Raw genomic sequence first — 27,608 nt, 5'->3', positions numbered from 1 at the left:
AAAGTGTCTTTGCATGCGATCTCAATATAATGAAATCTCGCTTCCACCGCAAAGGAATGCCGAATCAATATATGGAAACTTCCGCGGATGCTGATAGTCAAATGATTGAATTACAACCTCTCAAATCTCCCGCGGTGCAGCAAGAGCGACTGCCACAGTGGAGCCGCATCATGTTCCTTATAAATTCGAAGTGCGATAAGGTCCTATCGCGGCCTGCGCACTTTGTGCTTTAGGTGCGAGTGAAAGTGTGCAAGGGTGAGACAAGAGATATGGTGGCTTCACGAGTGCTGCCTTCCTGCGCGAGCAATGGGAAAGAGGGAGAGGGGAGCTCACTTGTGGTAACGCGATCAAGCACACGCGAGGGGCGTGGGGAGGCGCAAGTTGGCACTTTGCACTTTTTGGCGCGCATCTCGGCTGTGGCTGCTCATGACCGTAAGTGCGGCTCAGCGCATACGCAGCCGTGTACCCTGTTTTAGAGGTAATCTGCCGCATTTTGAGACAGTGTGGTATCATATTAGCTGTCTTCCCGCGCGTTTAGTGTTGGTGGTTGTGTAATCTAGGGTTTCAGTGTCTCGCTGCAGCGAGAGGCAGACAAAGCATTCGCTCTTCGTTGCCAACGCTTTTCATGATAGCGTCGTCCCACTGCGGGCGACACTATCAGCTGTGGGTAGTGCACGCAAAAGCGTGGCTTGCTTCGCTTAATTCATACTGTTGATGTGAAGATATTGTTGATGTGGCATGAAACCGTATCATTCATCACCGACTCCCAAATTCATCAAAATAAGTTGTTTTCTCATTCAAATTTGCTTTTTTCAGTTGCCTGATCATTTGGAAAATTCTGCGGCCTCTTTCCTCCTAAGAAAATTATTGGCGACTATACTTATTTGCATAAAACGCCAAATTTCAATACAACAAAATTTTTATATGCTGAAGCAAATTGCCGATTTTACCTTCTTCGTTATATCGAGGTTTAACTGTATTATTAATAGCATTTGGATGGTCGCTGTGATTCTCCAAATTTGAGCAGACCAATTCCTGAGGCACACTGGGTCCATGTAGAGGATATCTTATGGCAACTGAACAGCTGGCTGCTTTTCAGAGCACTGAGAGTGAAGGAAGCAAAAGCTGAGGGGAACTTTTAGTAATGTGGCCAGTGCCGCCGCTGCTGACTGCGTATAGATTCGAAAGGTGTTACCACGTGTGGAAATAATTGTCATCGTTGTGAATGAAGTGAGAGTCTCCCGTTCGTTCACCTGTGCAACCACAGGAACGAGTGTGGTCACATTACCGGAAATTTACTAGAATTCTCGGCTGCTCCAAGGACAATACTGGGAATGCCTCTCAGCTCTCTGATCTGGAGTTGAGCAATCGTAAGGGACCAACCAAACAATATCAGCCCTTTGGAAATGCCTTATAGTGCTCAACAGCAACTATGCAAAGATGCAGTTAAACAATGCTCTTCCCCCCTACCCCCCACTTTTTTTTTTTTGAAGACAAGGCCTTCTTTGGCGAGTTCAGATTGATTTGGGGAATCCTAGGATCTGGGTACCTAACTACTTCCATCTCATAAATTAGGCTATTTGAGGCCTTCTAGTGCCTGTCGGATACCGTAAAAGGTGTCACAATGAAGCTTGGAATGAAAGGGATGCACCAAGTTAGCGTATAGTTGCGTATGGAGCAGTAATAATTTATTTATTTACTTACGAAATACTGCAGGCCTATGCTGGCCCAAGTAGGAGTGGTAAAATTACAAAGAATAATCATACATGCATTCAGAAGAAAACAAACAGACTACTGACATCTCTGTTTCAAAATTAACAGATCAAAAATTAATCAGATCAATTGAATCAGTGCTGCTTAAGAATGATAGTGGTAGTGTGTTCCATTCTTCATTAGTACGGGAGGAAAAGGAAAATTTGAAGGCATTAGTTCTTGTTTGATAACGAGTTAAGGATTCAGAGTGGTGATGTCTGGTTTGCCTTGTGGTTAATTGTCGGTCATATGGAGCAGGATGGATTGAGAGTTTATTTTTTAATAGAAAAAGAAATTTCATCCTTAGAATTTTCCGCCGTAGTTGTAATGTCTGTATACCATGATTGTGTATGATAGTTGTTGGTGAGTCAGTTATACGGTACTTGCACAAAATAAACCTAACTGCTTTACGCTGAATCATTTACAGTGCATTAATATTGTGTTTATTATGTGGATCCCAGACGGTGCAGGCGTATTCCATTTTCGGCCTGATGAGTGATTTGTATGCATGAAGTTTAGTTTCTGGGGGCACTTGTTTTAATTTATGACGAAGAATACAGAGATTGTGAAAGGATGCAGCACATACATTTGAGACATGAGAATTCCAACTTAGCTTGTTAGTTATTGTCACACCCAAATATTTATAATAATTTACTTCAACGAGAGGATGAGTAGGAAGACTATAGGGAAATGTTCACCTACATCTTTTTTGGCTATCTGCATGTATACTGTTCTTTCTTCATTCAGCTTCATATCCCATTCTTTACACCATGAATAAATGTTATGAAGGTTAGTATTCAAAAGTTCCTGATCCTTGTTGCAAACAATCTTATGAAACAAAATGCAATCGTCTGCGAACAAACGTATCTGTACTGGCTCAGTAATAGCGCCAACAATATCATTAATAAAAATTAAAAACAAGAGTGGTTCCAGCATGCTGCCTTGTGGTACCCCGGAAGTAACTGACAAACGACACGAGTGGGGACCATTAACATAAACGGGCTGTGTGCGGTTTGCTAAGTTGGTGGAAATCCAGTTTATTATGAAAGCGGGGAGGCCAATGTATTTTAGCTTGAGAAGATTAACTTTTTATGTGAAACAAGGTTGAATGCATTTGGAAAGTAAAAATAAATGACGTCAGTTTGACCAGACTTATAGATAATGCTTGGAAAATTGTGAATTACTGTGGTTAGTTGTGTGACCATAGAAAAGCCCTTCCTAAAACCATGTTGAATAGAGGAGGGAATGTTATTTGTTAAAGACTTGATTATGTAATTAGCGACAATATGTTCAAGAATCTTACAGCTCGAAGAAGTCAGAGATATAGGACAATAATTTGAAATCAGCGATGTGTGACCTTTCTTATGTATGGGCACCACACGTGCCATTCGCCAGTCAGCCGGGAGATCCGCAGCTGATATGGAAGCGTGAAAAATGCATGCAAGGAATGGAGTGAGCATTTCCGCATAGTGACGAAGGAAGGCATTTGGAAGACCATCAAGGCCGGGTGATGAGAAGAAGCACAGCCACAACACCTTGTAGTGGTACAATATCTTCGAGATCAGAGCACCATACAAGAGTGTGACTGACTGTTTCAGAAGGGATGGAAAACACGCTGTGAAAATATAAATTAAAATGTTCCACAATGGCCTCCTTGTCAACAATTCGAACACCATCAAGTTGCATCTCGTCAACAGACCTTTTCTTCTGATTCAAAAAGTCCCAGAACTTATGAGGTCATCTTTTTAAAAACTTTGGTAGGGTATGTTGAAAATAATGCCATTTGGAATGTTTCAACGCTTCATTAAACGCCGTTCAAGTGGCTTTAACAATGTTTGTAGCTGATCCTCTTTTCCTTAAGGCACTTTAGTTTTCTTTAATTAATTAATTAACATAATACTTAATTACCAAAGACAGGCTGAAGGGAATCCCAGATGCACTCTTTGAAAACTTGTGCACCTGGAACTGGAAGTGTCGCATTACTCAATGAAAGCTTTTCTTTTCTTTTCTTTTTTTTTTTTTTAAGCCTGATGTTCATCTTGGCTCACGGTTGTAACCATTCACTTTGCTAAGTGTGTCCACAACACTCTTACTTCAATAATTGCATTTGCACTTTGTGGTTGGAGCCACCTTTTAACTTTACGGTTGATTACCTTGTGTTGAGGCTCTCCCATTAGAAGACTGCGATTGCGAAGCTTCAGTGCACATTGCATACTGCTGACTCTATGCACTGTATGGCACTTTTTCCCCGCAGCCCTTTTCGATGATGTGGTGACGTTCCGGTTCACGGACTCAACCATTGAGGTGCCACATCTAAACCTTCGCCACTCTTGGGATGTGTACTTCCACTTCAAGACGACTGCGGAGAACGGGGTCATCATGCACAGCAAGGGACCAACCGACTATGTCAAGCTGGTACTCATTGGTACGACCAGCACTGTTTTTCACCCTTAGTGATGATGCAGAAGCCTCTTGTGCTGTTTACAGTTTTGTTTCCATGGGACGTAGAAGGCCTGCTGCTATAAGGATATGATCCTTATATGAGGATATGATACAGTCAAACCTCAATGTAATGAACCTCAATTTAATAAAATTCGCAATGTAATAAACTATTTTAATTTCTCAATCTTAGTTCTATCGAAAACCGTGCATCTTTCTTTCTTTTTCAGCAATTTAACGAAGTTTTCAGCCATTTTAAGCATGTACCGGGAGCTTGTATGGCTGGTAAATCTAGCTAAAAAACTGTAAAAATATTGTCCAAGGAAAACGTTACTTGCAGGCTCACTCCCGCATGAAAAGTTTGAGTAGCAAAAAGCTGTTAAAGCGCGTTTGCTGGGACGCAGCATACAAGAAACACCGCTGCGCCATTTGTCGTGTAACAATTTGCGGAGGCCACGGGGCACGGGACAGCTCGGAGCACTCAAAAGGGACACATGAGCTGGTCATTCCTTCAGTGCAAGGTGGGTGGGGAAGAGGTGAGCACACGGTAATCTTACCAAGCACACTACTAAAGGCAGGGGACACGCGCCTATTTGCCCTCTCTCCCTAGCATGCGAGTCTTCTTTCCTCTACCCTTGCTGTAGCTGCGTGTGGCACATGGGTGTTCATATGCGGGCCACGTGCCGTATCTTGGAGGTCATCTTCGGCAAGTGCGAAAGTCGAGCCGAGACAGTTGGCGCCTTGATGCCCACTTTGTTGTTCCCACGCGTCTAGTGCTGGCGGTCACGTTATCTCAAGTTTCCGAGGCAAAGTTTGAAGCAGTCGCTCGTGTTGCAACAGCGAGTGTCCTCGGTCATCGAGTGAGATCTGTGTATAACCATGAATGACACCTTATGCAAAACTAATCGAAATTAGTGAGCCCCGACAATCCCGATAAGCAGTATGGCTAAAGTTCAATTCCCACGTGGGCAGCAGCAGCTGAGCATGAGCAGACAATAGTCAGTGTCTTCCAAAAGTGTGTAATTTTTACGTAAATTCAAAAGCATATTTTCGCTTACTTCAGCCTGTTTATTAAACTGCATCAATAAATATACACAGTAGCAATAGGAACAAGCGCTGTGATACAAACACCTCTCTTGATTCATTTCAGCTATTGGCCAATGGCAGCCACGTATAGAATAATGCTATATGATGAAATTTAGCATCCGAAAAGAATAAGTAGAAGGCTTCTGTTGAAAAGAGAAGGTTTGAAAAAGAGGTTACTTTGCGCTCTGCTTGCGAGCTTCGCACGCTGCGCTTGACTGCAAAATTTGGCTGAGATGTTCGCAGCTGTATGTATTGTATGCAGTAAGGTTAGAAGTGGACTGCACCATAGCAGGTAAACTCCCTGAGTGATGTAGCTTGCTCCACTGTGGAAGTTGTCATGTTTTATGCGTAGACTGTGCCTGTGAGGATGCAGTTTATCATCCTTTTGTTTCACTTTTATGTTTGATTGGGCACAGTTTACATTTTGAAATATTCAATAATTATTCAAAAAATATCTATATTTAGGAATAGTCACTATTCGTTACAAAGGCGAAATCAACTGTAACACTACTCGATTCGTTATTTGAAAATTTCAAATATTTGCAAACCTCTAATGTACACTGTTAAGACTTTTCATATGAGCCGGGCATATAAACCGTTTGCATTGAATCAACGGCTGATTTGTGCAGGGGGTGACCAGATTCAACTGCTGTATGAGACTGCTGGTGGAGGACCGCAGGGGGTCAGCGTGGAGACGTCCTACAAACTGAGTAACAATGAGTGGCACTCGGTGCATGTTGAGCGCAACCGCAAGGAAGCGCGCATCGTCATCGACGGCAGCCAGAGCGCCGAGGTGCGCGAGAAGCCCGACCGGTCGCATGCCCTCCACCTTCCAGGCCAACTTGTCATCGGTGAGTGTGCTGCCACGCATAGATAGCCACAGATGTAGCAAGAAATTGGAGGGAATAGGTGTGGTATCTAGGCCATTGCTGGAGTGATTGTCATGGTTCTGGTTGCATTGTTCAGCTGTTAGTCAACATTGGGCATACAAACACCTTGTTCTTGGGTTGTGTAGTGATTCGTGCTCTGCAAACTTCTGTGCAGCAGCATTGTCACATTTCATTTTTGGCCACTTGTACATTCACCATCCATTCTCAGACGTGCAATTTGTGCATAAAACACCGTGGTGGCTCAGTGAGTACCACATTCTGTCACCTAGCGCAGGATTGCTAGATCATGCCTAGGCCCTCACCACCACCACCACCACGTTGCGATTGATCTTTTACTTAGAATTAAGTGCTTGTTAAAGAACTTTAGGTGTTCAAAGGTATTTTGGTGTCCCTCATAACCTGTGCATTGCTTCAGGAATGTAAGGCTCACATCTGCGTAAGGTGCTCTTTGACCAATAAAGTGTAAGATAAAGGCGAGTCTTTCTGCAAAAGGCAGTGATTGTATTGCAAGAGTGTTAACTTGAAGCTATCTCATTTTGATGTTCTTTGTGACCATATCAAACAGGTCAGTGTCAAGAGATGGCATATGCAGCATTAAACCTTTCAGCACCATTGACCTACCAGTAAGTTCTTGACTCTCTCCAGTCAGATATGCACAGTAACACAAAGTTGTGCAATCGTTGTGCAATCGTAAAAAAAACAAATTTCACCAAGAAAAAAAATTTTCATTTTGTTGAATTGGAGAGTTGGCAACCAAAAATACGATTTCATGCCCTGTCGGCCATATCTTCACGTCGGCGGTACAAGCTGAAACCTGTGAAGCTTTTGCGTCCACTCCGCCACCGCAACTCATAGTGCTGCCCACTGTAGGATGAATCATGAAGAGAGCAGGCAGAAGGGAGCAAACACTTTGTTTACCCCTCACTTCTACATGTCTCTAAAACTACGGATTACACAACCTTTGTCACAGAACCCTCAGGAGGACAGTGCACATGAAGCCATGGCCATCTTTGCTTTGCACTTGTCACAGATTACCTTCAAGATAACTTGCGCGGGTTGTGTACGCACTCAGCCGGGCTGACAGCCATGCGTAGCGACAGTTGGGTTAGATGAGGAGACTCATGATCCCCTCCCCCTAGCTCATATAGGAAGACGGCGCACATCGAACCACGATCCTTTTCGGTTCACTCTCACATACTTTCCCTTACACCCATGGCATATGATGTGAGGGCTGCGGTAAGATCTTATTGCATTTGGGCTTTGTGCAGAACATCACGATGAGAGGGTATTGTTGCTATGCTTGGGCGGCCATTCTCTGTCGTGCAGTGCATGATTTGTAAAGTGAATTTGCGAGCAGCCACATGTAATTCACCCACAGTCTACAGTTGAAACCCACGATAACGAAATCCCGCAACAACAAAATATTTTTGTATCCCCGGCGAACACCCATAGGATTCAGTGCATCGATGCCTGTCGAGTGGCACCAAAACCAGCGTTCTTGAAGCAAGGAATGCGTATTCCTGGACAATCGCTCAACCATGGCTCGATACGTGGCACTCCATGCTGCGACCACCATCTCAAGCGCCATAAATAATTCTGTGTCAGTGGGACGTGGATGTTCTTGTTTTTGTTGCATTTTTCTTGCCAACGCCCACAGTACGCACAGCACTAGATGAACAAAAACTGTCATCATATGTTGGTAGCAACATGCTGCCGCTTCAAACAGGTGATCAAGAAATAAGATAGCGGCCATGACGTGTTTTCGGCACGACAGTTTCCGGTGTTTGGTTGTTTTTGTAAACAAAAACGGTGCTGCCCACGCAAGTGTCGTAGGGGGGTATTTCACGCAATTTTAGTGCAAAGCAATCACATCTGAGCACATTTTCGGGCCTGCTAGCCTTGCGCAAGTAGGTGATATGCGGGGCTACATTCCGGGAAATTCAGTTGATGCGGGATTGTAGTACAGCGACATTTTGTTGTCGAGAGGTACGAAATGCATTGAATCCTATGGGCGTTAGCTGGGAATTTGAAAATATATTGTTATCAGGAGTTTCGACTGTACGAGAGATGATCACTTTTGCACTCAGCACCGAACATGTCGGCGCCTACAGGAGACAGTGTGCACTCGAAAAATGCTGCTGCATGTGTCCATTGCCAAGTTACGCAAAATCTCACAAAAATGATTGTTGTGTCTCAGGAAGAAATTGACCAAGAATACTGCTCCACAGCAGTGCTGCCAATGCTGATCGACGCATATGGCACACTTTGTACTGTCACCAATGCGGTTCTTTGACAGTAAAGTTTTGGAATTTGGCAGTAATGTTTTGACTGAATTTTGACAGTAAAGTTTCGTTCTGCTATGCATCACCGGTCTGTGGTGTCTGATTTCGCAACAACGAAATTCTCGCAAAAGTGAATTTTTTTCGTGTTCCCCGCCGATTTTGTTATTGCAAGGTTCAACTGTATATTCACCCATGGCTGTTTCCATTTACTGCTTCGGTATTCCTTCGCAGCGGCAGGGAAATTTTGTCGTATTGAAATGATATATAAACACACTTTGTTGTATTGAGGTTGAAATGCATTGCGGGTGTTCTATGGACAAGAAGTTACAAAATGTTAAATACTTTGTTCTGTCGAGAACTTCATTATATCAAGGTTAACTGTAATACCAAAATGGTGAGCTAAGAATCGAAAGCTCAAACTTGTTCTCAGAAAAACAAACAACATTGCATATTGTCATACAGTCGAACCCGACTATATTGAACCCGTATACCTCGAATTATTCTATATGTCAAACAATTTCTGAACACGGCACAGTTACAACGAGTATATCTAGCAAAAATTACGCTTACATCGAACAAAAATAGCAGCGACTCCCAATGTATCGAACTTCAAGCAGCGGAAAAGTGCCCCCAGAAGTTGGCTTTCCCTCGCGATGCTGGCAAAACCCGGCGGCGCGGCTCCTTCTAACCGCTCTTTCTACCGTGACCACGCTGCCTTGGGTGAGCCGTCGACACCCCCCTGCAAAAAATGATCCTGGCCCGCCCGCAGCGCTTGCTCAGAGAGCCAATCAGAGGCTCTTGTGCCCTCGTCGTGCAATATGGTGCAAGTGCGAGTTGTCTCACTGCTTTTCTGGTTCATTGTGTTTGCGCCTTGTGGGCGTTCTCCTGCAGTGTTGCCGTGATGAAGTGGCAGAATTTGACTTTCGTCGTGAAGCTCGAAATCATAAATCGGGAAGAACACGGTGAAAAGTCGTATGTCCCCACAGTGTGCAAGATTCCAAGGAGCACTCTCAGCACAATCTTGAAGAATAAGGGGCAGGTTAGGGCTAAAGTGGCCAAACTCGCGACCCAGTGCCCATGGCGCCCGACGCATATGCCCAGCCGTGTACAAGTGGTTCATCCGAAATTGCTTCAGACATGCCGGCTTCCACGCGCTCAGGAATGACTGTAAATTCTGATGAATGCGACGAAGCCATTGCCGGTGTTGCCGAAGTTTGGAACGAGTTGTCAGAATTTCTGGAAGCTGCTGACGAATCAATGGTCAACGAGTTTGTGAGTGCAGATGATGGTGTCGCGACGATGGGAGGGCCCGAAAACGAAGACTACATTGCCGACATCGTACCAGGCACAAGTGAAAGTGGGCACAATGAGGAAAGCAACGATGGTCCTTTGCCCGCATCCTCCGAGGTGATTGGTGCATTCGCACTAGTCCGGTACTTCTGCATGAATGTAGAAGGTTGTGGCCTCAGCTGCTCCGACTCCTTAGACAACGTGGAGAAGTGTGTGCGTCGCAGGCAGCGAAATTGCCCAAGCAGAAGAAAATACAGTACTATTTCATGCGAAACTAAGCTAGTTTCATCAATAAAGTGATATTATGAATGGTATGTGCTTTTATGACATCCAATTCTTTAGCAGGCTTATATTGAATTATGCTCTATGTCGAACTAAGAGGCGTTTTTATTCTCAAGTTTGATATAGCCGGGTTCGACTGTATTGTCGTATCTAATCCTATGAGTCATTTGTGTCCGTCATTTATACATGTCTCATTATGCATTCCAGAGGAATTGCTGGTGTTTGCATATGTTCGTGAAGGTACAACATTACTTTCAACACATGCATGATGTGATAAGACATGCCTGCTCTGCTATAGAGTTGGCGACAACCTTAAAAAAAAGATGTTACTACTGCAGGCACATCTTGCATCGAGCAACAACTTGATGGTGGTGATAATCCGGTGAGGATGGATCACAACGAAAAGTAAAACAATGACGCATGGTAATATGACTCATGCAAAGCATTGGGGTGATTTACCAATTAAATTTAACCTAAATCATCTCCACGGTAACAATCTTGAATTTACACAAAGAGTGCCACGTGATACCAGCATTTGAGAACGCATGCGCAAGGCTGGCATTCTCATGCGGCACTCGGTGTGCTGGGTCAGTGATTATGGCATTGTGCTGTGGAGCGTAAAGTGACAGGTTCTAATCCTGGCCCCAGAAGTTGAATTTGATGAGAACAGAAAGCAAGAAACACTTGTGTGCTTCAATTTACGTGCACATTGACAGAGCCCTAGCTGGTTGAAGTATAATGAGGAACCCTGGACTCCAACAACCCTGATACCCTACTGCAGAGCTGTTGCACGACGAGAAACCCCGTCGGTGAATTCATTCTCATGTGGCCCTGACATGGGCTTGCTCTTGCAGGTGCAACCGTGGACTACAAGGAAGGATATGTGGGCTGCCTGCGAGCCTTCTTGGTCAATGGGGAGCCCCTAAACCTGAGGGCGCGTGCACCCACAGGCCTGTATGGAGTGTCTCTGGGCTGCGTGGGCAAGTGTGCCTCCAACCCGTGCCTCAACGGCGGAACCTGTCTTGAGGGTTACTCGGGCTACACGTGTGACTGTCAGTGGACGCCTTTCAAGGGACCCATCTGTGCTGATGGTGGGGCCTGCTTTCCCCTTCGTCTTTCTCTCTAACGAGTTCAGTGCAAAACAACTTAGTGTTTGTGTTGCGACTTGGTTTGTTGTGGCTGTGTACAATGTAATTCATTTTTCTATCGTTGCAGCTTTTGTTTGTCTAATTTATATGGTGATACATACGCATGCAGGGCAGCTATAAATATTTGTACAATTTTCTGCAAGGATTCCACTAAAATAACATTAGAAGTTTGACAGAATCAGCCTGAGGTTTGTAAAAATCCACTAAAAATGTTTTTAGGAATTTTATCAGGAAATAACACCAAATATAGTCCTTTTCAACGAGGATGCCCTGGGCACTGCCATAATGCCCTCTGGGAATGATGGCCCAAAACGATTGTGAAAAAATTGCCAAAGCCGCCGCATGTGGCTGCGTGTGCCATGCCAGCCCAGAGAGGAGTTTCTCACTTTCTTTGATGAAAATGTCTATACTGAAGATAAATTTTTAATCCCTGAAAGTGTTGGTTATAGTAGCGACACCTCTTATACATGAAAGGCAAATTTAATGCACCTGTTGGCATTGACAACAAAAGGCTTATTGAGCGCCTTTAGAAAAAGTACTCCATTTTTTATAGTAAGAAATGTTCTGCACCTGTGTGCATAGTTACCTCAATAACATAATCATTAACATAGGTGCTATGAATTGTATTCTCAAAGTCTGTACAACTTAATCTAGGCACTCCAAATCACTGTTGGCATTCTGCTGGTATCACAACTTTGAAAACCTACTTCAATTAGCTATTCTCTGGTATCTGCAAGAAATTAGTTAAAATTTCATGCAAGAATTACTATAAAGTTCATGATCGACTAAAACTGCATTTTCTGTGCTAAATAAGACAAAATCTGCTAGATCTAGCTCAAGAATGAACAAACATGACAAGACTACTTTATACAGAATGATAAACTCACTAGCTCATAGCTTGAGGAAACAATACACCAATGCACCTAACTGTTCGTTCTGTTAAAATTTCTCAAAAGGCTAGGAAGCTGAGCGAGTTGGTACGGTAACATAATCTTGGATTGTAGCGCGAAGTGACATGGACAGAGACTGGAAGCAGACAGGATAGTGCTCATCCTTTCTGCTTCTAGTCTCTGTCCGTGCCACTTTGCACTACACTCTAAGATTCTAAAATTTCTCAGTTTACTGTAGCTTCTAAAAACTACACTGGTGCCGTGTAACCAGAAACTGGAGCATGTATTGCAGTTCTCAACACCCACATTTTATTGCCCTTCATGTGCAGAGATTGGCGTCAATCTGCGTTCTGACAACTTCGTACGCTACGACTTTGAGACAACGCTGTCCACCTTGGAGGAATACATTCGTGTGGGCTTCACCACTACGGAGCACCACGGCATGATCTTCGGAATGTCATCACGCACTGGAGAGTACCTGAACCTCATGATGTCAACCAGCGGTACGGTTCACAAGGGCTGCCAAGCTTTTCTTCTACTTCTCTGCGCAAAGCTTTCCATTAAGACCAAAGTCAGGTGACAACATGTCGTCAACACGAAAACCATTACAGTTAGACCTCAGTATAATGAAGTTGGTAAAATTGCCACTTTGCTTCGTTATATCAAACTTTTGTTTTATTGAAATTCAACCTTTTATGCTAATAAGTACAGTTGCCAATGGAATTTTCCTTTACGGAAGGGACTGTGATTTCCCAATTATCAGGCAGTCCAAAAAACGCTAATTTCAATTTTTTTAAAATTTAATTTTGTTAAGCTCGTGTGTCGGTGGCCAAAGGTGCCATGTCGACAATATCTTCACATTGACAGTACGAAGTGAAGCCTAGGAAGCTTTTGCATCCACTTTGCGGCAACGGCTGATAGTGTTGCCTGCAGTGGGATGACACTATCATGAAGAGCGCATGCAGAGGAAAGTGAATCGGCTGTCTCTCGCTTCACCATACCTCTGAAACTCGAGGTTACATGACCTCCAACTATAATAAATGCACGGGAAGACAGAGCACATAAAGCCACGGCCATCTTGGCTCGCCCCGCAGTTGCACCCGCTGCAGATTACCTCGATAATAAGGCGCACTGACAGCCATGCGCAACCGCACAATTGTGTTAGAGGAAGAGATGCACACTTACCTGCCTCACCCCCCCCCCACCCTCCCACCCCACCCCGACTCTCCTAGCATGCACTTAATCACATTACTGCGTGCTCGCCTTCTCACCTTTGGTGACGCGGGAAGACAGCGGGCATGAAGCCACCATCCCTTTTGGCTAGCCTTCACGCACTTTCCGTGCACTTACAGCATCAAAGCTCGAGACGCGATAGGATCTTATCACGCTTTGAGTTTATACAGAACATGATGGCAAGAGGTTCTTGTTGCGACACTGCTCCGCTTCGGCTGCCACTCTCTGTCACGCGGCATGCGATTTTCGTGGTGCGTTCACAAAACCATCTGTTTCCACGGCAATTTCCAGTTATTGCCTAGGTATACCTTTGCAGTGGCAGTGAAATTTCGTTACATGGAAATTCTGTGTGAACACAGTTCATTATATTAAGGTTCAAAATACATGCTGGTCAATGGGCAAGAAGTAATGAAAGTTGGTCTCCGAAACTCGAGATAACACAACCTCCACTACTAAACGTGCAGGAAGACAGCGCACACGAGGCCACGCCATCTCTGCACGCCCACTCTTTGCACATTCGGCAGATTCACTCTAAAACAGTTGGCATGCCTCTCGGCCGTGGCTGCGCATAACTGTAAGCTCGGCTGTGTGCATATGCGGTCACACACCCTGCTTTAGAGGTAATCGGCAGCGTATGCAACGAGTGGCTGTGCCGAGACGGCGTGGCATCATGTAAGCCGTCTTCCCGTGCATTTAGTATTGAAGGGTGCGTAATCTCGAGTTTCGGTGACCCGTTGGAGTGAGAGGCAGACGAAGCATTTGCTCCCCATTGCAAGCGCTTTTCATGTTAACGTCGTCCCAGTGCAGGCGACGCTATCAGTTGCGGCGGTGGAGTGCACGCGAAAGCATGGCTGGCTTCGCTTAATTCATACCGCCTATGTGAAGATATCGTCAACGTGGCATGAAACCGTGTCATTTGTCACCGACTCCTAAATTAATAAAAATTGTTTTGTCACTCAAATTCACTTTTTTCAATTGCCCGATAATTAAAGAAATTCTGCAGCCCTTTTCCATGTAACAAGAACCGATCGGCGACTGTACTTATTTGCAGAAAAAGTCGAATTTCGATACAGTGAAATTTCGATATAACGAAGCAAATTGCCGATTTTATCTTTTTCGTTATATCAAGGTTTAACTGTATTGAGGTTCTAATACATGGTGTTCTAGGCACAAGAAGCTATTAAATGTTAAATACTTCGTGATATTAAAATTTCATTCTATTGAAGTTTTTTATATAGAGGTTTAACTGTATTAATGTTTAACTGTACTTGCATCCTTCGCAACCTGGACGCAGTCTGAAGACACATGTCTTTTTTATGCAGAGCGTGGTTGTACCTTCTCTTGCAGCAGAGTTTCCTAAATTATATCCAACAGTTTTCTTACATTCGTGTTTATTGTAATGTCACGTGCATTGACAGCACAATTTGCGTCATGCGCTATTGTTGCTGGCCGGCTTGTAGTCTCTGACACTGCTGTGTAAGATGAGGACAGCAAAGCAAACTGAGTGTCGACAGCGACGCTCTGTCAGCGAAGTTGTCTCCTTGAAACTTGGGCCTTCCTTTAGATTAATTTTAGTAGTTCTTGCCGCAGTGTAATGTGGCAGTATCGAGGTTCACCTGTATCGGTGTTTGTAATTTGGCTTGCACAGTGATTATATTGAGCCATTCCCTCACTGCTGTGCTCTTTTTGCTCAGGTCACTTGAGACTGGTCTTTGACTTTGGCTTTGAACGTCAGGAGATCATTATCAAGAATGAGAACTTCGCCTTGGGTCAAATTCACGATGTCCAGATCAAGCGTACCCACAATGGAGAGAGGCTGACGATATTCGTAAGTTGTGGCTTTCCATGCTGGTGCATTGGCCTTGTTGTGTGGTCTCCGATACAGTGCACAACTGTGCCATAGTGGCTGTTAAAACTGACTAGATTTGAGTGCTTCTTTTTGTTAGCTTTAAAACGTAGCATGCTTTAGATTAGGCACTCAAAGGGATCCTGTGAAGCGGATTAAAATCACTGTTTGTTCTTCTTTATTTTCTTCACATTTTATAACATGGGGCAATAACTTTCCAGTAGTGGGAGCACTTTTAAACTGGACAAGAGAGCTTGACCGTGGCTCTCTCAGTCCCACCCAGGTCGGCACGTTTCTACATAGAAGGCAAGTTGTGGACCAGTCTTTACAGCCTTGAGTATGAACATCCAAGTGTTGTGTGTAGGCTGTGCTGTTAGTGAGTAAGCCAGCTTCGTTGGCCATGCATGTTGACTCCAAGGGACTGTCACGTGATAAGACAAGAAATGTGCGCAGTAATTGTATGGCGTTTGGTAGTACATCTTTCTTTAACCTCGCCTTTTCCGGATCAGTCCGTTGACCTCGAGAGTATATGCTCACATGCCATTTTAATGCCATGAACACTACTATTTGTGTTCTTTAACCAGTGCACTACCTCAGGTTGTGCTTAGTGTCAATATAGCAGACACAAGGTAGCAGACACCTCTTCAACGTGGCATGTGAAACCCACCCTCCTCTTTTGCACATGATTCACTGTTGCTATTTGCCGTCTCATTGCAATGTCATTGAGAAAGTAGATTGGAAAGTGAAACCTTTACATATTCAAGTTTATGGTAGCTCTTGTGTAATGGCTCCTGATCAGTTAAGATTTCACACCTTCCTAAATTCCTTTTGTGTTGCTGTCTGTGACATGTGGGAAGATGAACCTGAACTGCTGGTACTGAAATATAAGAGCTCATTGAAGCTGGTCCCTTTCAGATTAACATTAAGCAAAATCTCTACTGAAATGCTACCCATGTTGCAACAGCTGCTTTCTTTGAGGCAAGTGGTAATAGTGGCATGCTGTTTAGTCCTTCTGTCTGATCGTTTGAGACTGTGTGAATTATTCTCCACATTTATGTGCTGTGTTACCAGTTTATAAATTAATGGCTATGTGCTAGAAGCACATTTTCGAACCACTTTTTGCAAAAGCTTATCTAAGTATGGGTGCAATAGCAAATGGTAATGGTTGAGAAAACATTCTACATACTATATACAGGCACAGCCCTTTATCTTGGCAGTTACCAGCTGGACAATAGTTAACGGTCTAAATGAACAAAGTGAACTGGGTGGGCAATACAACATAATAAAAGGTACTGGCTTTGAAAACTGCAGCTGCAACTTTTGCGTTGGAAGCAGCCCCTTTATCCTGGACAGTGTAGTACAGCTCACCATGGTGAATTGTGCTTATGGGAGCAAAGGAAACCAGAGACATGCTTATACAAAAGGCACTTATTATTTATGTCTACACGGTAGCATTTAGCACTGGACAGAAGTCAGACCCTCATAAGGTATATGTAAATGAACAGACGACATTAACTACACTTATTGATCCAAAAGAATTCATTTGCAGCCTAGTTGGTACATTGTTCTCAAAAACTGAGTACTTGCAGCTAGGATGCTCAGTGCACAAGTACATATAGGTATTAAAGGAGCCCTGAACCACCCCTCGAGCTTGGTCAAATAACATAGCCTGCGGATAGCATACGTTGCTGTGAACATCTCGGCCAAGTTTTGCTGTCGTACACAGTGCGTGGAGCTTGCAAGTGGATCGCGAAGTCAGCTTTCTCTCAGACACTCTCTTTTCAACAGAAGGCCCTGTCCTCACTCTCTTCAAGATGCACTATTTCGTCATTCCCTTAAACGGCTGCTATTGGCCAATAGCTGGCATCAAGCTGCAGTCGGATATATGGTGTAGATACCGTGGCCGCCACGAGTCCACTGGCTAAGTGCACTGCGGCTCGCTGAGGACAACCGTGTTTGGCTTATGTATAGCGCATCGTAGGCACCAAAGGCAGAGGTCGTGGCGTCTATGTTAACATCCAAAATGACATTTGAACTGCGCGCCACAGTGACATTTACAAGGCGGAGCATTGTGGGCATGCCCCATTGTGTCGTAGCCTTCACAGTGCAAGTCATTGAAGAAGGAACAGGAGCACAGCAGAGGCCGTGTTTGATTGCCAATAATTCCGCTTCTGCTGAATGCATTGAAGTACTTTGTGCAGCAAGGTATTTCTGAAATAGCCTATTTTCACTTGCCTTTCTCCACTTCAATAAAAAGTGATTCAGGGCCCCTCTAAGCTTGTGTTTCACGCATGCTGGGCTCCTGAGTCTGACTAGATTGTTGTGCAAAGCAAACTGCATGAGCTGAGTTTGTGCATACCAAAGCTGAAGAGAAGGAACACCTCCTTGTGCACCTGCTGTGCACTTGACAGCTCCTCTAGTCGTAGCTGGTGCAACCGTGATAGACCAGTTCTCATCGTTGCGTTATCGCAGTGCAGAGATGGTGTACAGTCAACTGCAAAAGTTTGCAGACCGTAGGATCTGAGAGACCATTGAATTTCCTAGTAGTCTGTGACCATAGACATTAAAACTACACCACTCTGTTGTTCACACATACTAGTACAGGCTGGGAAGTCTAAATACTACAGTGTAATCTCGTTTATTCAAGCTCCAAGGGAGACCGAAAATTTATTTGAATGAAACTGAGTTCAAACTAAGGATAGCACCCGATCAATTGTGCGGTACTGCACGAAAAGCCACAACCATATCTGGGATCACATTGAAAAAGTATTATCTTTCCTTCTTCAACATGCGACATGTGCTGGGAGAAGCCTATAGTTCCGCATAAAGTCCAAGTATGATAATATCAGGCCTTATTAAGGAAAAATGAGACATCCACCCAAATGTAGCTAACTGCTACAAAGGTACGGGTTCCTTAAAGGAAAAGCCTCTCAGTTGAAGAAAAATTCGTGCTGGTCCGGGACTCGAACCTGGGACCACCGCCTTTCCGGGGCAGCCGCTCTACCATCTGAGCTAACCAGGTGGCTAGCAGATGGCAGAGCGAAGTCAAATTCATCGACAACTCGAGGCAAAGGCAAGAGTTTGACGTACTAGTTCTGTGGAAACCCGCAAGGTGGAGAGAAGCGGCTGTCCTGGGAAGGTGGTGGTCCCGGGTTCGAGTCCCGGACCAGGACGAATTTCTCTTCAACTCCGAGGCTTTTCTTTCGAGGAACACATATGGGTTTCCTTTGTAGCAATTGCTATGAACGGGTGGATGTCTGATTTTCCCTTTATTAGTTACTTCTCTCCACCTTGCGGGTTTCCGCAGAACTACTACGTCAAACGCGTGCCCTTGATTCGCGTTGTCGACAAATTAGACTTCGCCCTGCCATCTGCTAGCAGCCTGGTTAGCTCAGATTGTAGAGCGGCTGCCCCGGAAAGGCGGTGGTCCCGAGTCCCGGACCAGGATGAATTTTTCTTCAACTGAGAGGCTTTTCTTTCGACGAACCTGTATGGGTTTCCTTTGTAGCAGTTAGCTACATTTGGGTGGATGTCTCATTTTCCCTTAATAATTACTTCTCTCCACAATGCGGGTTACCGCAGAACTATTCAGGCCCTGAGTCAATATCAGGCCTTGCGTGCAGTTGGCTGTGGGTGTAAGGGACTTGCAAGTAGGAGCCAAGAAGAATGGTGGCTTGACGTGTGGCATATTTCTGCATCATTGGCGATGTGATCAAGTGCGTGCTAGGGGCTCCTTCCTGCTCCTTTCAAACTGGATGGTAGAGAAAGAGGACGCATGCTGCTCGTCTTGCTCTGTTTTGATCTCTGCTGCCCTTGTGTCCTTCCTCAAGGAATGCACAATGCATCGAGTCTTTGCCTCTGGCTCGCGTTTATCCAAAAAAGTGGTGCATGGGAGCGAGAGGTTTTGTTCAAGATAACCGCTGTGTGGTTCTTGGAGTGCTGGAGTTTTTCTCTATACAAATATATAGGACTTTGCCAGATCCAACAGAGCAGTTCAAGTTATCTGTCGATTTGAATTCAGAGATTTTGAATTATCAAGATTTCGCTGTACTAGGCTGCATTCCAAGGCTGTGGAGATATGCAGCTTTTGTCAGATCCCACAGTCTTCTAACTTTTGCAGTCGACTGTTCATCAGGCAGTGAAGGAGAGTCGGGCACCCCCAGGATAGCACCAAAGGCTGCTGCAGGTTGTTTGGTCTTTGTAACTAAGCACTCGAGTTCTGTATATTTTGCCTATGTAGAGCTTTTAAAATGTTATTGTTCAACTGCTATAGGATCCAGTTGCTGCTACTTTCCTATAGAAGTGTTGTGCAGAGAAGCAAGAAATGTAATTAAACCGATAAACTTGTTGAATGTACATCTTTGTTGCATTCAAAACATAGTGAAGCCATAACTCTAGTTTACATTAGCTTGAAGTGCTAAGTGTCATAGATCTTGGTGTCAGTTTCTAGCATGTTGTACTGTAGCTTTGCAGAACTGTAATCCTGATTGTTCCCACAGGAATATGTGTATGTGCCAAGTAAGTTTGCAAAATATGGCTTCAAGGTACGAGGTGCAAACTGCACCATTCGTGTTGTGAAAACAGTGAGGCCATAACAGTTCTTATCAAAAGTAAATTTCATATATTTCATAAAAAATGCATTCCCATTGTCCTGCAGAGCAGGTATTGTAAACATTATTTTCTTCCTTCTTTCAGGTGGACAACTATGAACCTCAGGTGCACACATTCAACATTCGAGGCAAGGCTGACGCTCAGTTCAACGACCTGCTCAGTATCTATGTTGGGCGAAATGGTGAGGAGCTGATTAATCTTTGTATGCACTGCGTCCCCGTTCCTATTTCAGGGTGTCTGCCAACCAAGAAAGCTGGGAAAACTGGGAATTCTCAGGGAATTAGTGCTTCTATCAGAGAAAATTAGCTGTAATTTTATTGAAAGGGAACGAAAGTCACGGTAATGCTGGCTCGAGTAACAGACAGGAATCATAACGAATTGTCTTTGACGCCCTGTCGTCGGCTGGAGGAGTTGCCAGTGTACAGTCAACAATCGAATTTCCGGATGCCCTATATTTCGGACGGCTTCGCGGCACAACCACGTGCCCCTGAGAGTCAGTGTATCAGAACGTCTGAAATTTCAGATGCAAGAACCCTTCGCTGTCCGATTTTCCAGGCTTTTTGCCGCAACCACAGGTCCGAAACAGCATTAATCAAAGCCACTACCGCTGCAGTTTTGATTACCTCGCTGCCTCAAACCGGCACTCTCGCCCGCAGATGCGCTGGCAGCCGTAGCCACCACTGCGGCAATGCTAGGCCTAGCTAAATCGACGCTCACTATTAAGCTTCTTGCCGTTGGGTGCCGTGTTTTTCATTGAACGAATTCACCGTTGCCAGCAATGGCACCGACTCTGCCTTCGGTCCTCGCAATTGGCTTTAACGCTTGGAAAGCACAAATGTGTTGCATAATGCCGGTTCCCGAAAGTCAGCTTCACTTCTGTACAAAAAAATTGCTTGGTGAAACATAACAAGCGTATAAAGGGGCAATTGCCAGGGGACACGGTATGTATTCTTTAATTATACGCACTTGCACTCGGTATCTCCTGTCACAGTACGAGCACCGATATGCCTAATACGTGTACTGGCAGGCCATCAGGGCTTTTTCAGATGTGCCTATGGCGATTTGAGCCCTTAAGGGCAGTAAAAGACATTCATTCATATTTTTCCAACTGGCCAATTTTTCCGGCATTTTTGCAGTAGGGAGTTCGAACATTTTAGTTGTGCATTTTACTAACCCCTCCCTTCTATTCTCTTTTCGAATAGCATAAACATTACTCATTAGTATTCAAACTGGATTAAGTCGTTTCTTTGTTAATTTTTTGACATGCTTACTAGAGAGTGAAAGCATCAGGTGACATGGTTGCAGCCTGTCTTGACATAAAACATAGTTCTGCGTCACTCGGGGAAAACCTGGAAAACTCTAGGAATTTGGAAATGTCAACTTGGTAGCCACCCTGTATTTAAAGCACAGCTCTTTCAGACATGTGCACGAAGTGTGTTGCCAAGTTGGTGCCAAGTCGATATGCCTTACAAACTGACTATCTACAATTCGTAGATTGAAATATATGCCATAATGTAATTAGGTAAATTAGTTAGGTAAATGTGGTTTAGTGGTGCAAAAGCAGCTAAGGCTATGCTGTGCCAAACATGAGTAAATAATTAGTTTGTGTATATTATTCAATTAAGCATTTTGATTTCTCGTAGCAGTGGTGGCCGCCTCTATCAAGTAATTTAGCCCAAGGGTTAGAATTGTGCTATTTGCCAGAGGCAATTTTTAACAATTTGGTGCAGCTAAAAAAAAAAAAAGAAAGAAAAGAAAGCACCCTATACATTTGAACCCACTTATAACAATATTCAAGTGCCACAAAAATGCCATTGTTATAACTGATAATTGTTATAACCGGGTTGTGTGAAAAAATCCAAATAGGGGGATGGCAGAGCTGATGTGAGAAAACTACATAGGCGGCGAGGGCAGTGCCCCTCCCCACCATCTTCCTCCGCCTGGCTGCTGATTGCGTTCACTCGTTTGACTGCTTCCTGGGCGCTCCGATCATGTGTAGCAAGCCGCGGCTGTCGGTGTTAAAGAATGGCACTGCTATAACAACTCCAAAGAGATGTCACGGGTGGCAAGCGATATGTGGGCACTAACGAGGCATCGCTTTGGTGGCCCCAAAAGGGACCTTTCAAAAATTGTGAGAAGGCCGCCGTGGCAGCCTGTAAGCTTTAGAAATCCAGAAGAAACGCTGAGAAGAGATAGCCACAAGCATCTCACCACATATTTCTCACTGGCTTGCACGAGAAAAGCCTATGTCTGTCAGCCATGCATGCTTTATGCAAAGCTTGCCGACATCCTTCTCCAAGGCATCCAAGTGCTCCACGCAGTGCAGTGGAAGCTTCCTTGCGAAAATGAAGCTCTGGAGGGACTAAATCATCTGCCGGGCCTCCTGTGAGGACAACGTTGAGGCAGCCTGCCCTATTGCGTCATCGCTGCCGTCGTTGCCGTCGCTATCTGATGCAAGCACGTTCACCACAATCGTCTCATCAGTTAGAAGCACTTAGTTTCCAATCTATAGCCGTGCGCTTTCTTTTCACTGGCAACGTCAAGCATTGCCGATGATTAGCAGGCGGATCAGCGATCTTCCGTTTTGGCAGTGAGTTAAGTGAAGTTGAGAAACCTTGTGGCCAGGAACGACTTCAACGCACCCAACAAAGACGAATGCGAGCAATTAAGTTGTTCTCAGAACTACACTGAACGAGGAGCCTGCGAGCAATCTGCTTGCGGCACAATTGGCGCAGTCCAATCGTGTTTTGGAGGGTGGGGCGGTGTAGAGCTATGAGCGCAGTCCATTCGTGTTCAGTGGGGTGGAAGGGCGACGGTAGAGAGACGCCCAGACATGGCTGGCGCAGTCCAATCGTGTTTTGGAGGATGGGGCGGTGTAGAGCTATGAGCGCAGTCCATTCGTGTTCAGAGGGATGGAAGGGCGACGGTAGAGAGACGCCCAGAGATGGCTGGAAAATGAGCGCATGGCAGCTATTGGAGCAGCAGCCCATCATGCAGCGGCTCGAATTTCTCGTTTTCTTTTTTTCTTTTCAAGGATTTCGCATTTCACTACCTTTCGGCTCGAACACCCAGCAGCCAGACTTCATTGTTATATTGTTAATTGGGGCATTGTAGTAAGCGGTTTATCTTACCATGAAAAACACAAAAGTCGATGGTGCAACAGCTTCTCATTGTTATAACCGTTATATTGTTAAAGCTGGTATCATTATAAGTGGTTTCGACTGTACAGTAAAAGTTCATTAGTTCACAACTCGATAATTCGAAGTTGCCGCCGCAGTCCGTCCAACAATGTATTGAAAGAAATGTGTAACGCATCCTGCTAATTCACACTGAAATCCCCACTGCCACCAATAATTCCAACTCCGCGCCATCGGGGATGGGGAGAGTGCTAGCGCGCGGGAGCACGTTGGTGACGCTGGCATTGCCGCACAGGTTACGAAGCTTTGCTCTTTCCATCTGCAGCCCTTTGTTTAGGCCTGAATGGCGGGACATATTTGCGCCTGGCCAGGCATGGCCAGCGCCTCATTTGCAGGTCATTTCTCTCTCTCTCTCTCTCTCTCTCTAGACGTGCAAAATAATAACGTGGACGTGACGCTCATGCTTTTTGTTTGTTTGTTTTTTTCTCCTTTTTGCATGTTACATCTTGGAGGCTATGCTCTTTCTCTATGAGGTGTTCTGCCAAGAAGTGGCACCTGGTAATGTCTGAAGCATGGTGGGCGTGACATTTATCAGCGCTCGCAGTACAAAAAGGCATAGCTTTTGAGATTTGTGGCTATACTCAAAGGAAAGCATCGCTGGGATACGTGTTTGGCTGTCACCTATACGTATAGTGGAACTCAGCAGCGCACAGTTGGCGTAGCTACGAAAGTACAACAGAGACCAACGTCGCAGCAGGTTGTGGTGCGTTTCGCGAGTGCAATTTAGAGCATAGCTCTTGTTCCTGCGGCAAGCATCGGCGGCGCAAAGGCGCGCCATCGCGCATCGCTTGTGCTGCGCCAGCCGAAATGCCGCCCCCTCTAGACTTTGACATGCGCGCCGTCAGCTGCTCTCTTCGGAGCATGTGCAGAACAATCCCCAACCCACGCGCCGCTTTGGACGGCTGTCAGCGACCATCGGCGAAGTAGCATAGGTACCTTTTTCTCCGCACCCTGCATAGTGGGTCGGCGCAGTCAGCACGACGAACGCGCGGATGGAGCAAGAGCCATCTCGACGTCGGGCACATTGGACCGCGTTGGCTACATCGGATTACGTTGGCAACGCCAGTGCTTTGAGCTATAGGCATTGTTGTTCTCGCCAACGTGACGTAGCGTGTGTTTGCACACGCTCACACTACCTCATACTGTATACATGCCTTAACCTAGTGATTTTTTTTTCTCCGACTTTCATTAGTTCGAATGTTGTATAATTTGAATTTTCGTACCATCCCCGAGGAACTCGAATGAATGAGCTTTTACTGTATATAGCTTGTTGAGCTGTGCACCCACTGATTTGATGGCAGAATTTGTCCAAACAGATTTTCTCACTGAGGAACTTCATTTCTCTCTCTCCCGCCCCATTCCCTATCCCCTCCAGAGTCCATGGGCACCGGTGAAGGCTTTGTAGGCTGCATTTCACGGGTACAGTTTGACGACCACATGCCGCTAAGACGCTACTTTCAGGAGAGCCGGCGAAGCAATGTGCATGCCTATCCTGAAGGAACCGTGCGAGAAGACACGTGTGGTATTGAGCCAGTCACGTATGCACCTCCAGAGGATGAGACACGGCCACCGCCTACGCTGCCACCAGGGGTCTACCGAGAGCCCTGGGCTGTAACCAGCTATGTTGACTCAGCAATCCTGGGCGGTAAGGACTTAAAGCTATAGCATGCCTCACCAGTATTTCTACTTGTGGGACCTTTTACGTCTTCTTGATTGCGTGAAAGATCTACAAGTGGCTGAGAGCTACTATGCCTAGTTAATTGCGGCTCCTAGGCTAGGAAGCCAATGACAGCAACCTCACAAGCCATGCACCCCTCCCTATAACAGCATGCATACTGTGGCACTTAATTGCACTTGATTGACTGTTGCCTTAATCGTTTACGCAGGTGTGCTGGCAGTGATCCTGGCAGCAATTGTGATCATGGCTATCATCTTGGGCCGCTACGTGTCACGACACAAGGGCGAGTACCTCACGTACGAAGACTCTGGTGCTAAGGACGCACCTGATGCAGACACTGCTGTGGTGCATGGTGTCAGAGGTCACGACGTCACCAAGAAGCGAGAATGGTTTATATGACGGGCTGTCATGTTAGCTTGCCTCATCACCTCCTCTACCAGGCAATGGCACCCTCCGGTGTCATGCAGCATCATGGCACAGCACAATCCCACATTGTGTTGTTTCCAGAACTCTCTCTTGGGATCGAGCTTGCACGAGAACAAGGCTCTGCGGCCGACAAGATCATGACTTCAGCTCCTGGCCATTGCAGCTGCATTTCAGTGGAGGTGATATGCTCAAACACCTGTGCACCTTGATAATTGTATGCGTTAACGCATCTCCATTGTTGATTGACTTCAACCTGCAGCCAATCTGTGCGTTGTTGCACGAATGTTGTTATTGGCACTTTTTATCGGCAACTTCTGGGCACATTTTCCTGCCATTGTTGTGACTGTAACGCATGATGATGGTAGTAGAGAAGTGTGGTAAATGACAAAAGGAAAAAGAAACTACGCACTGCAATTTACAAGCACAAACTCTTTGCCAGTGTGCCTGATAAAAAGTGCCATGTTTTCTTGTTGGATGCATTTAGAAACCACCAAGCTGTGTTGGCAATTTACAGGCACTGTTGTGGTTGCTTCGGCATGGTTTTCACTGCAATGTTAAAAAGGTTGTTAATAGGTTTTGTACTACAACCTACTTCTTGATAGAATGTCTTGTTCAGAAGAACAAAAAAAGTTTTGATTTTTAAGTCTATGCACATGTTATCGTACTTAAACCAGCCTTTCGTCCATGAAGGCAAATGCAGGATATGCACCATGAGAACACAGGTTACCTCAGTATGTGTTCGTCCATGCTGAGTCAATGAATGTGCACAGAGGACCAAGCTGTTATTTGACCAAAAAAAAGTAAACAAATGATTGGTTCGATGCAGAGACATTCTGAACACGGCGTGAAATTATGTTGTTGTGGCTCGTCTCCCATACATCTTCAAACTCATTCCTTAAGAGGCCTAACCTTTCCCTGCAGCTTATTCTTTGGAAAGAGTTTTGTCATCAAGCTTATTTTTCTCATGGACCAGGTCCCACTATACCTGCAAAGTCAAGCGAAGGTTCGTGACAGTTAAACATTCCACTTTTTTATGCATACCTCAGTGCTACGAAAGTACCCATCCTTATCTAATGTGATTTGGTGTATGCCGCAGCACTTTTTTTCTGCTTAGTATTAAGTTATTGTCAGCAAACTCACTAGAGCATGCTACTCAAAGCAAATCACGCTTTTTGAGCGACTGTGGTAGCAATAAACTGACTGCCCGTAACCTTTATACCGTTTTTAATTTTTGACGGATGCATTGAAGCACTTTTAGTTATTTTTACAACTAAACACTGAAAATTTTAGTTCGCTCGTTTAATATGAATTTTTTCTGAATCTCAGAGCTCTGTGATGTTGGGTTGCAGCCTTGTTGACTGCTGATTGATGCCATCAATGGGTGGGGACACACAAAGTGTCCGTTTATCGAGTGACAACTCTTAGGGTTGTGACTGCGTCAAGCTAGCCTCTGACATTTTGTTCTCTCCCCTTTGGTACATCTTTCTCTTGAGTTAGAGCATCATTCTTGTCTTACCAGTGAAGACGTGGCACAGAAATGTTTGGGACACAAAAGCCACAAAAGAAGGTCCCCCCTTATTCCTGCCTTGTGGTTAGGCTGCTAGATAATTCGACATTTTAGTGGGTTCGATGTTCCAAGAACTTGTGCCCGTCTCTACAAAGCACAGTATAGTTGGCTGCTACGTATTACCGACACAAACTTGTTGTACATATCAGGAATGGAATTTCCAACACCTGTCACATTTTTTTTTTTTTCTCTTGTGCATAGGTATTGACCTTCCTAGTTTGCATTTTTTACTGAAATAAGCAAGTGTGACGTCATTGCCCGTTGATTTTACTCTTTCCTTTCCTCACAACTTTTTGTTTCCTAGGGATGAATGCTACTGGAAGACCTTGCCTCTTTTGTAATAGTACGATACCCTGCATTAAGCCCCCCCACCCCCTTCCACAGTCTTTTTATTTAGCAATTAATTTAAAAGGCAGAGTTGAGCTTGTCTTCAGAGGGCTGCTCTTTATTTTCTGCTTCTTGCTTCTCATGCATTTTCATAAAGGCCTGCCTCTAGTTGAGCTAGTGAAAGGCACGTCTTTCCCTATCGTTTAACTATCACTGCCAGAGAGAGGAGACCCTGCGGCCAGGGGTCTGCCTGCATTGAAGAAGGCATCGTTTGCTCAAGCTGGCTGACTCTATCGCTGCACTGTTGCCCGTCTGGTTTGAATGACCAGAGCTGCATCTCAATTGTATATAGTGCACATCTCACTGTTGGGAGCTGTGACAATAGCAGCAAAGTATACTATCGTGGATTAACTAAATGCGAGCAGGTTAGGGACCATTAGAATGCATTCTTTCATTTTTCCTTTCACTCATTGTGATAGCAGCGCGAGTTTGGCGGCTGGATGAGTGGCAGTGCGAAATGGACAGTCTCAAGCTGTTACTGATATGACGTGTTCTGCCTTATACTTTCCCGTTCGCATTTCATTTGCCCGTGATAGTACTTGTTTGTGGCTAGAATTAAATGTAGTGTGTAGTCTGTGTTGGGTGTTCATTAGTGCCCACTTCT

The 27,608-nt window shown here is 44.9% G+C and overlaps 1 protein-coding gene across 1 annotated transcript in view; it reads left to right on the top strand.

Moving 5' to 3' along the window:
* Positions 1-26,266, top strand: part of Nrx-IV (neurexin-4) — a 75,566-nt gene extending 49,300 nt beyond the window's left edge. The window contains exons 16-23 of the mRNA XM_075693434.1: positions 4,007-4,177; positions 5,907-6,128; positions 10,876-11,112; positions 12,389-12,562; positions 14,987-15,120; positions 19,834-19,930; positions 24,322-24,591; positions 24,833-26,266. Coding sequence (XP_075549549.1) covers positions 4,007-4,177; positions 5,907-6,128; positions 10,876-11,112; positions 12,389-12,562; positions 14,987-15,120; positions 19,834-19,930; positions 24,322-24,591; positions 24,833-25,023 — 1,496 coding nt within the window. The 3' untranslated portion in view covers positions 25,024-26,266. The remainder of the gene's footprint in view (positions 1-4,006; positions 4,178-5,906; positions 6,129-10,875; positions 11,113-12,388; positions 12,563-14,986; positions 15,121-19,833; positions 19,931-24,321; positions 24,592-24,832) is intronic.
* Positions 26,267-27,608: the final 1,342 nt, after the last annotated feature.

Source organism: Dermacentor variabilis, chromosome 5 (genome assembly GCF_050947875.1).
Source record: "Dermacentor variabilis isolate Ectoservices chromosome 5, ASM5094787v1, whole genome shotgun sequence".
Lineage (NCBI taxonomy): Eukaryota > Metazoa > Arthropoda > Arachnida > Ixodida > Ixodidae > Dermacentor > Dermacentor variabilis.
This window is presented reverse-complemented; position numbering and strand designations above follow the sequence as displayed.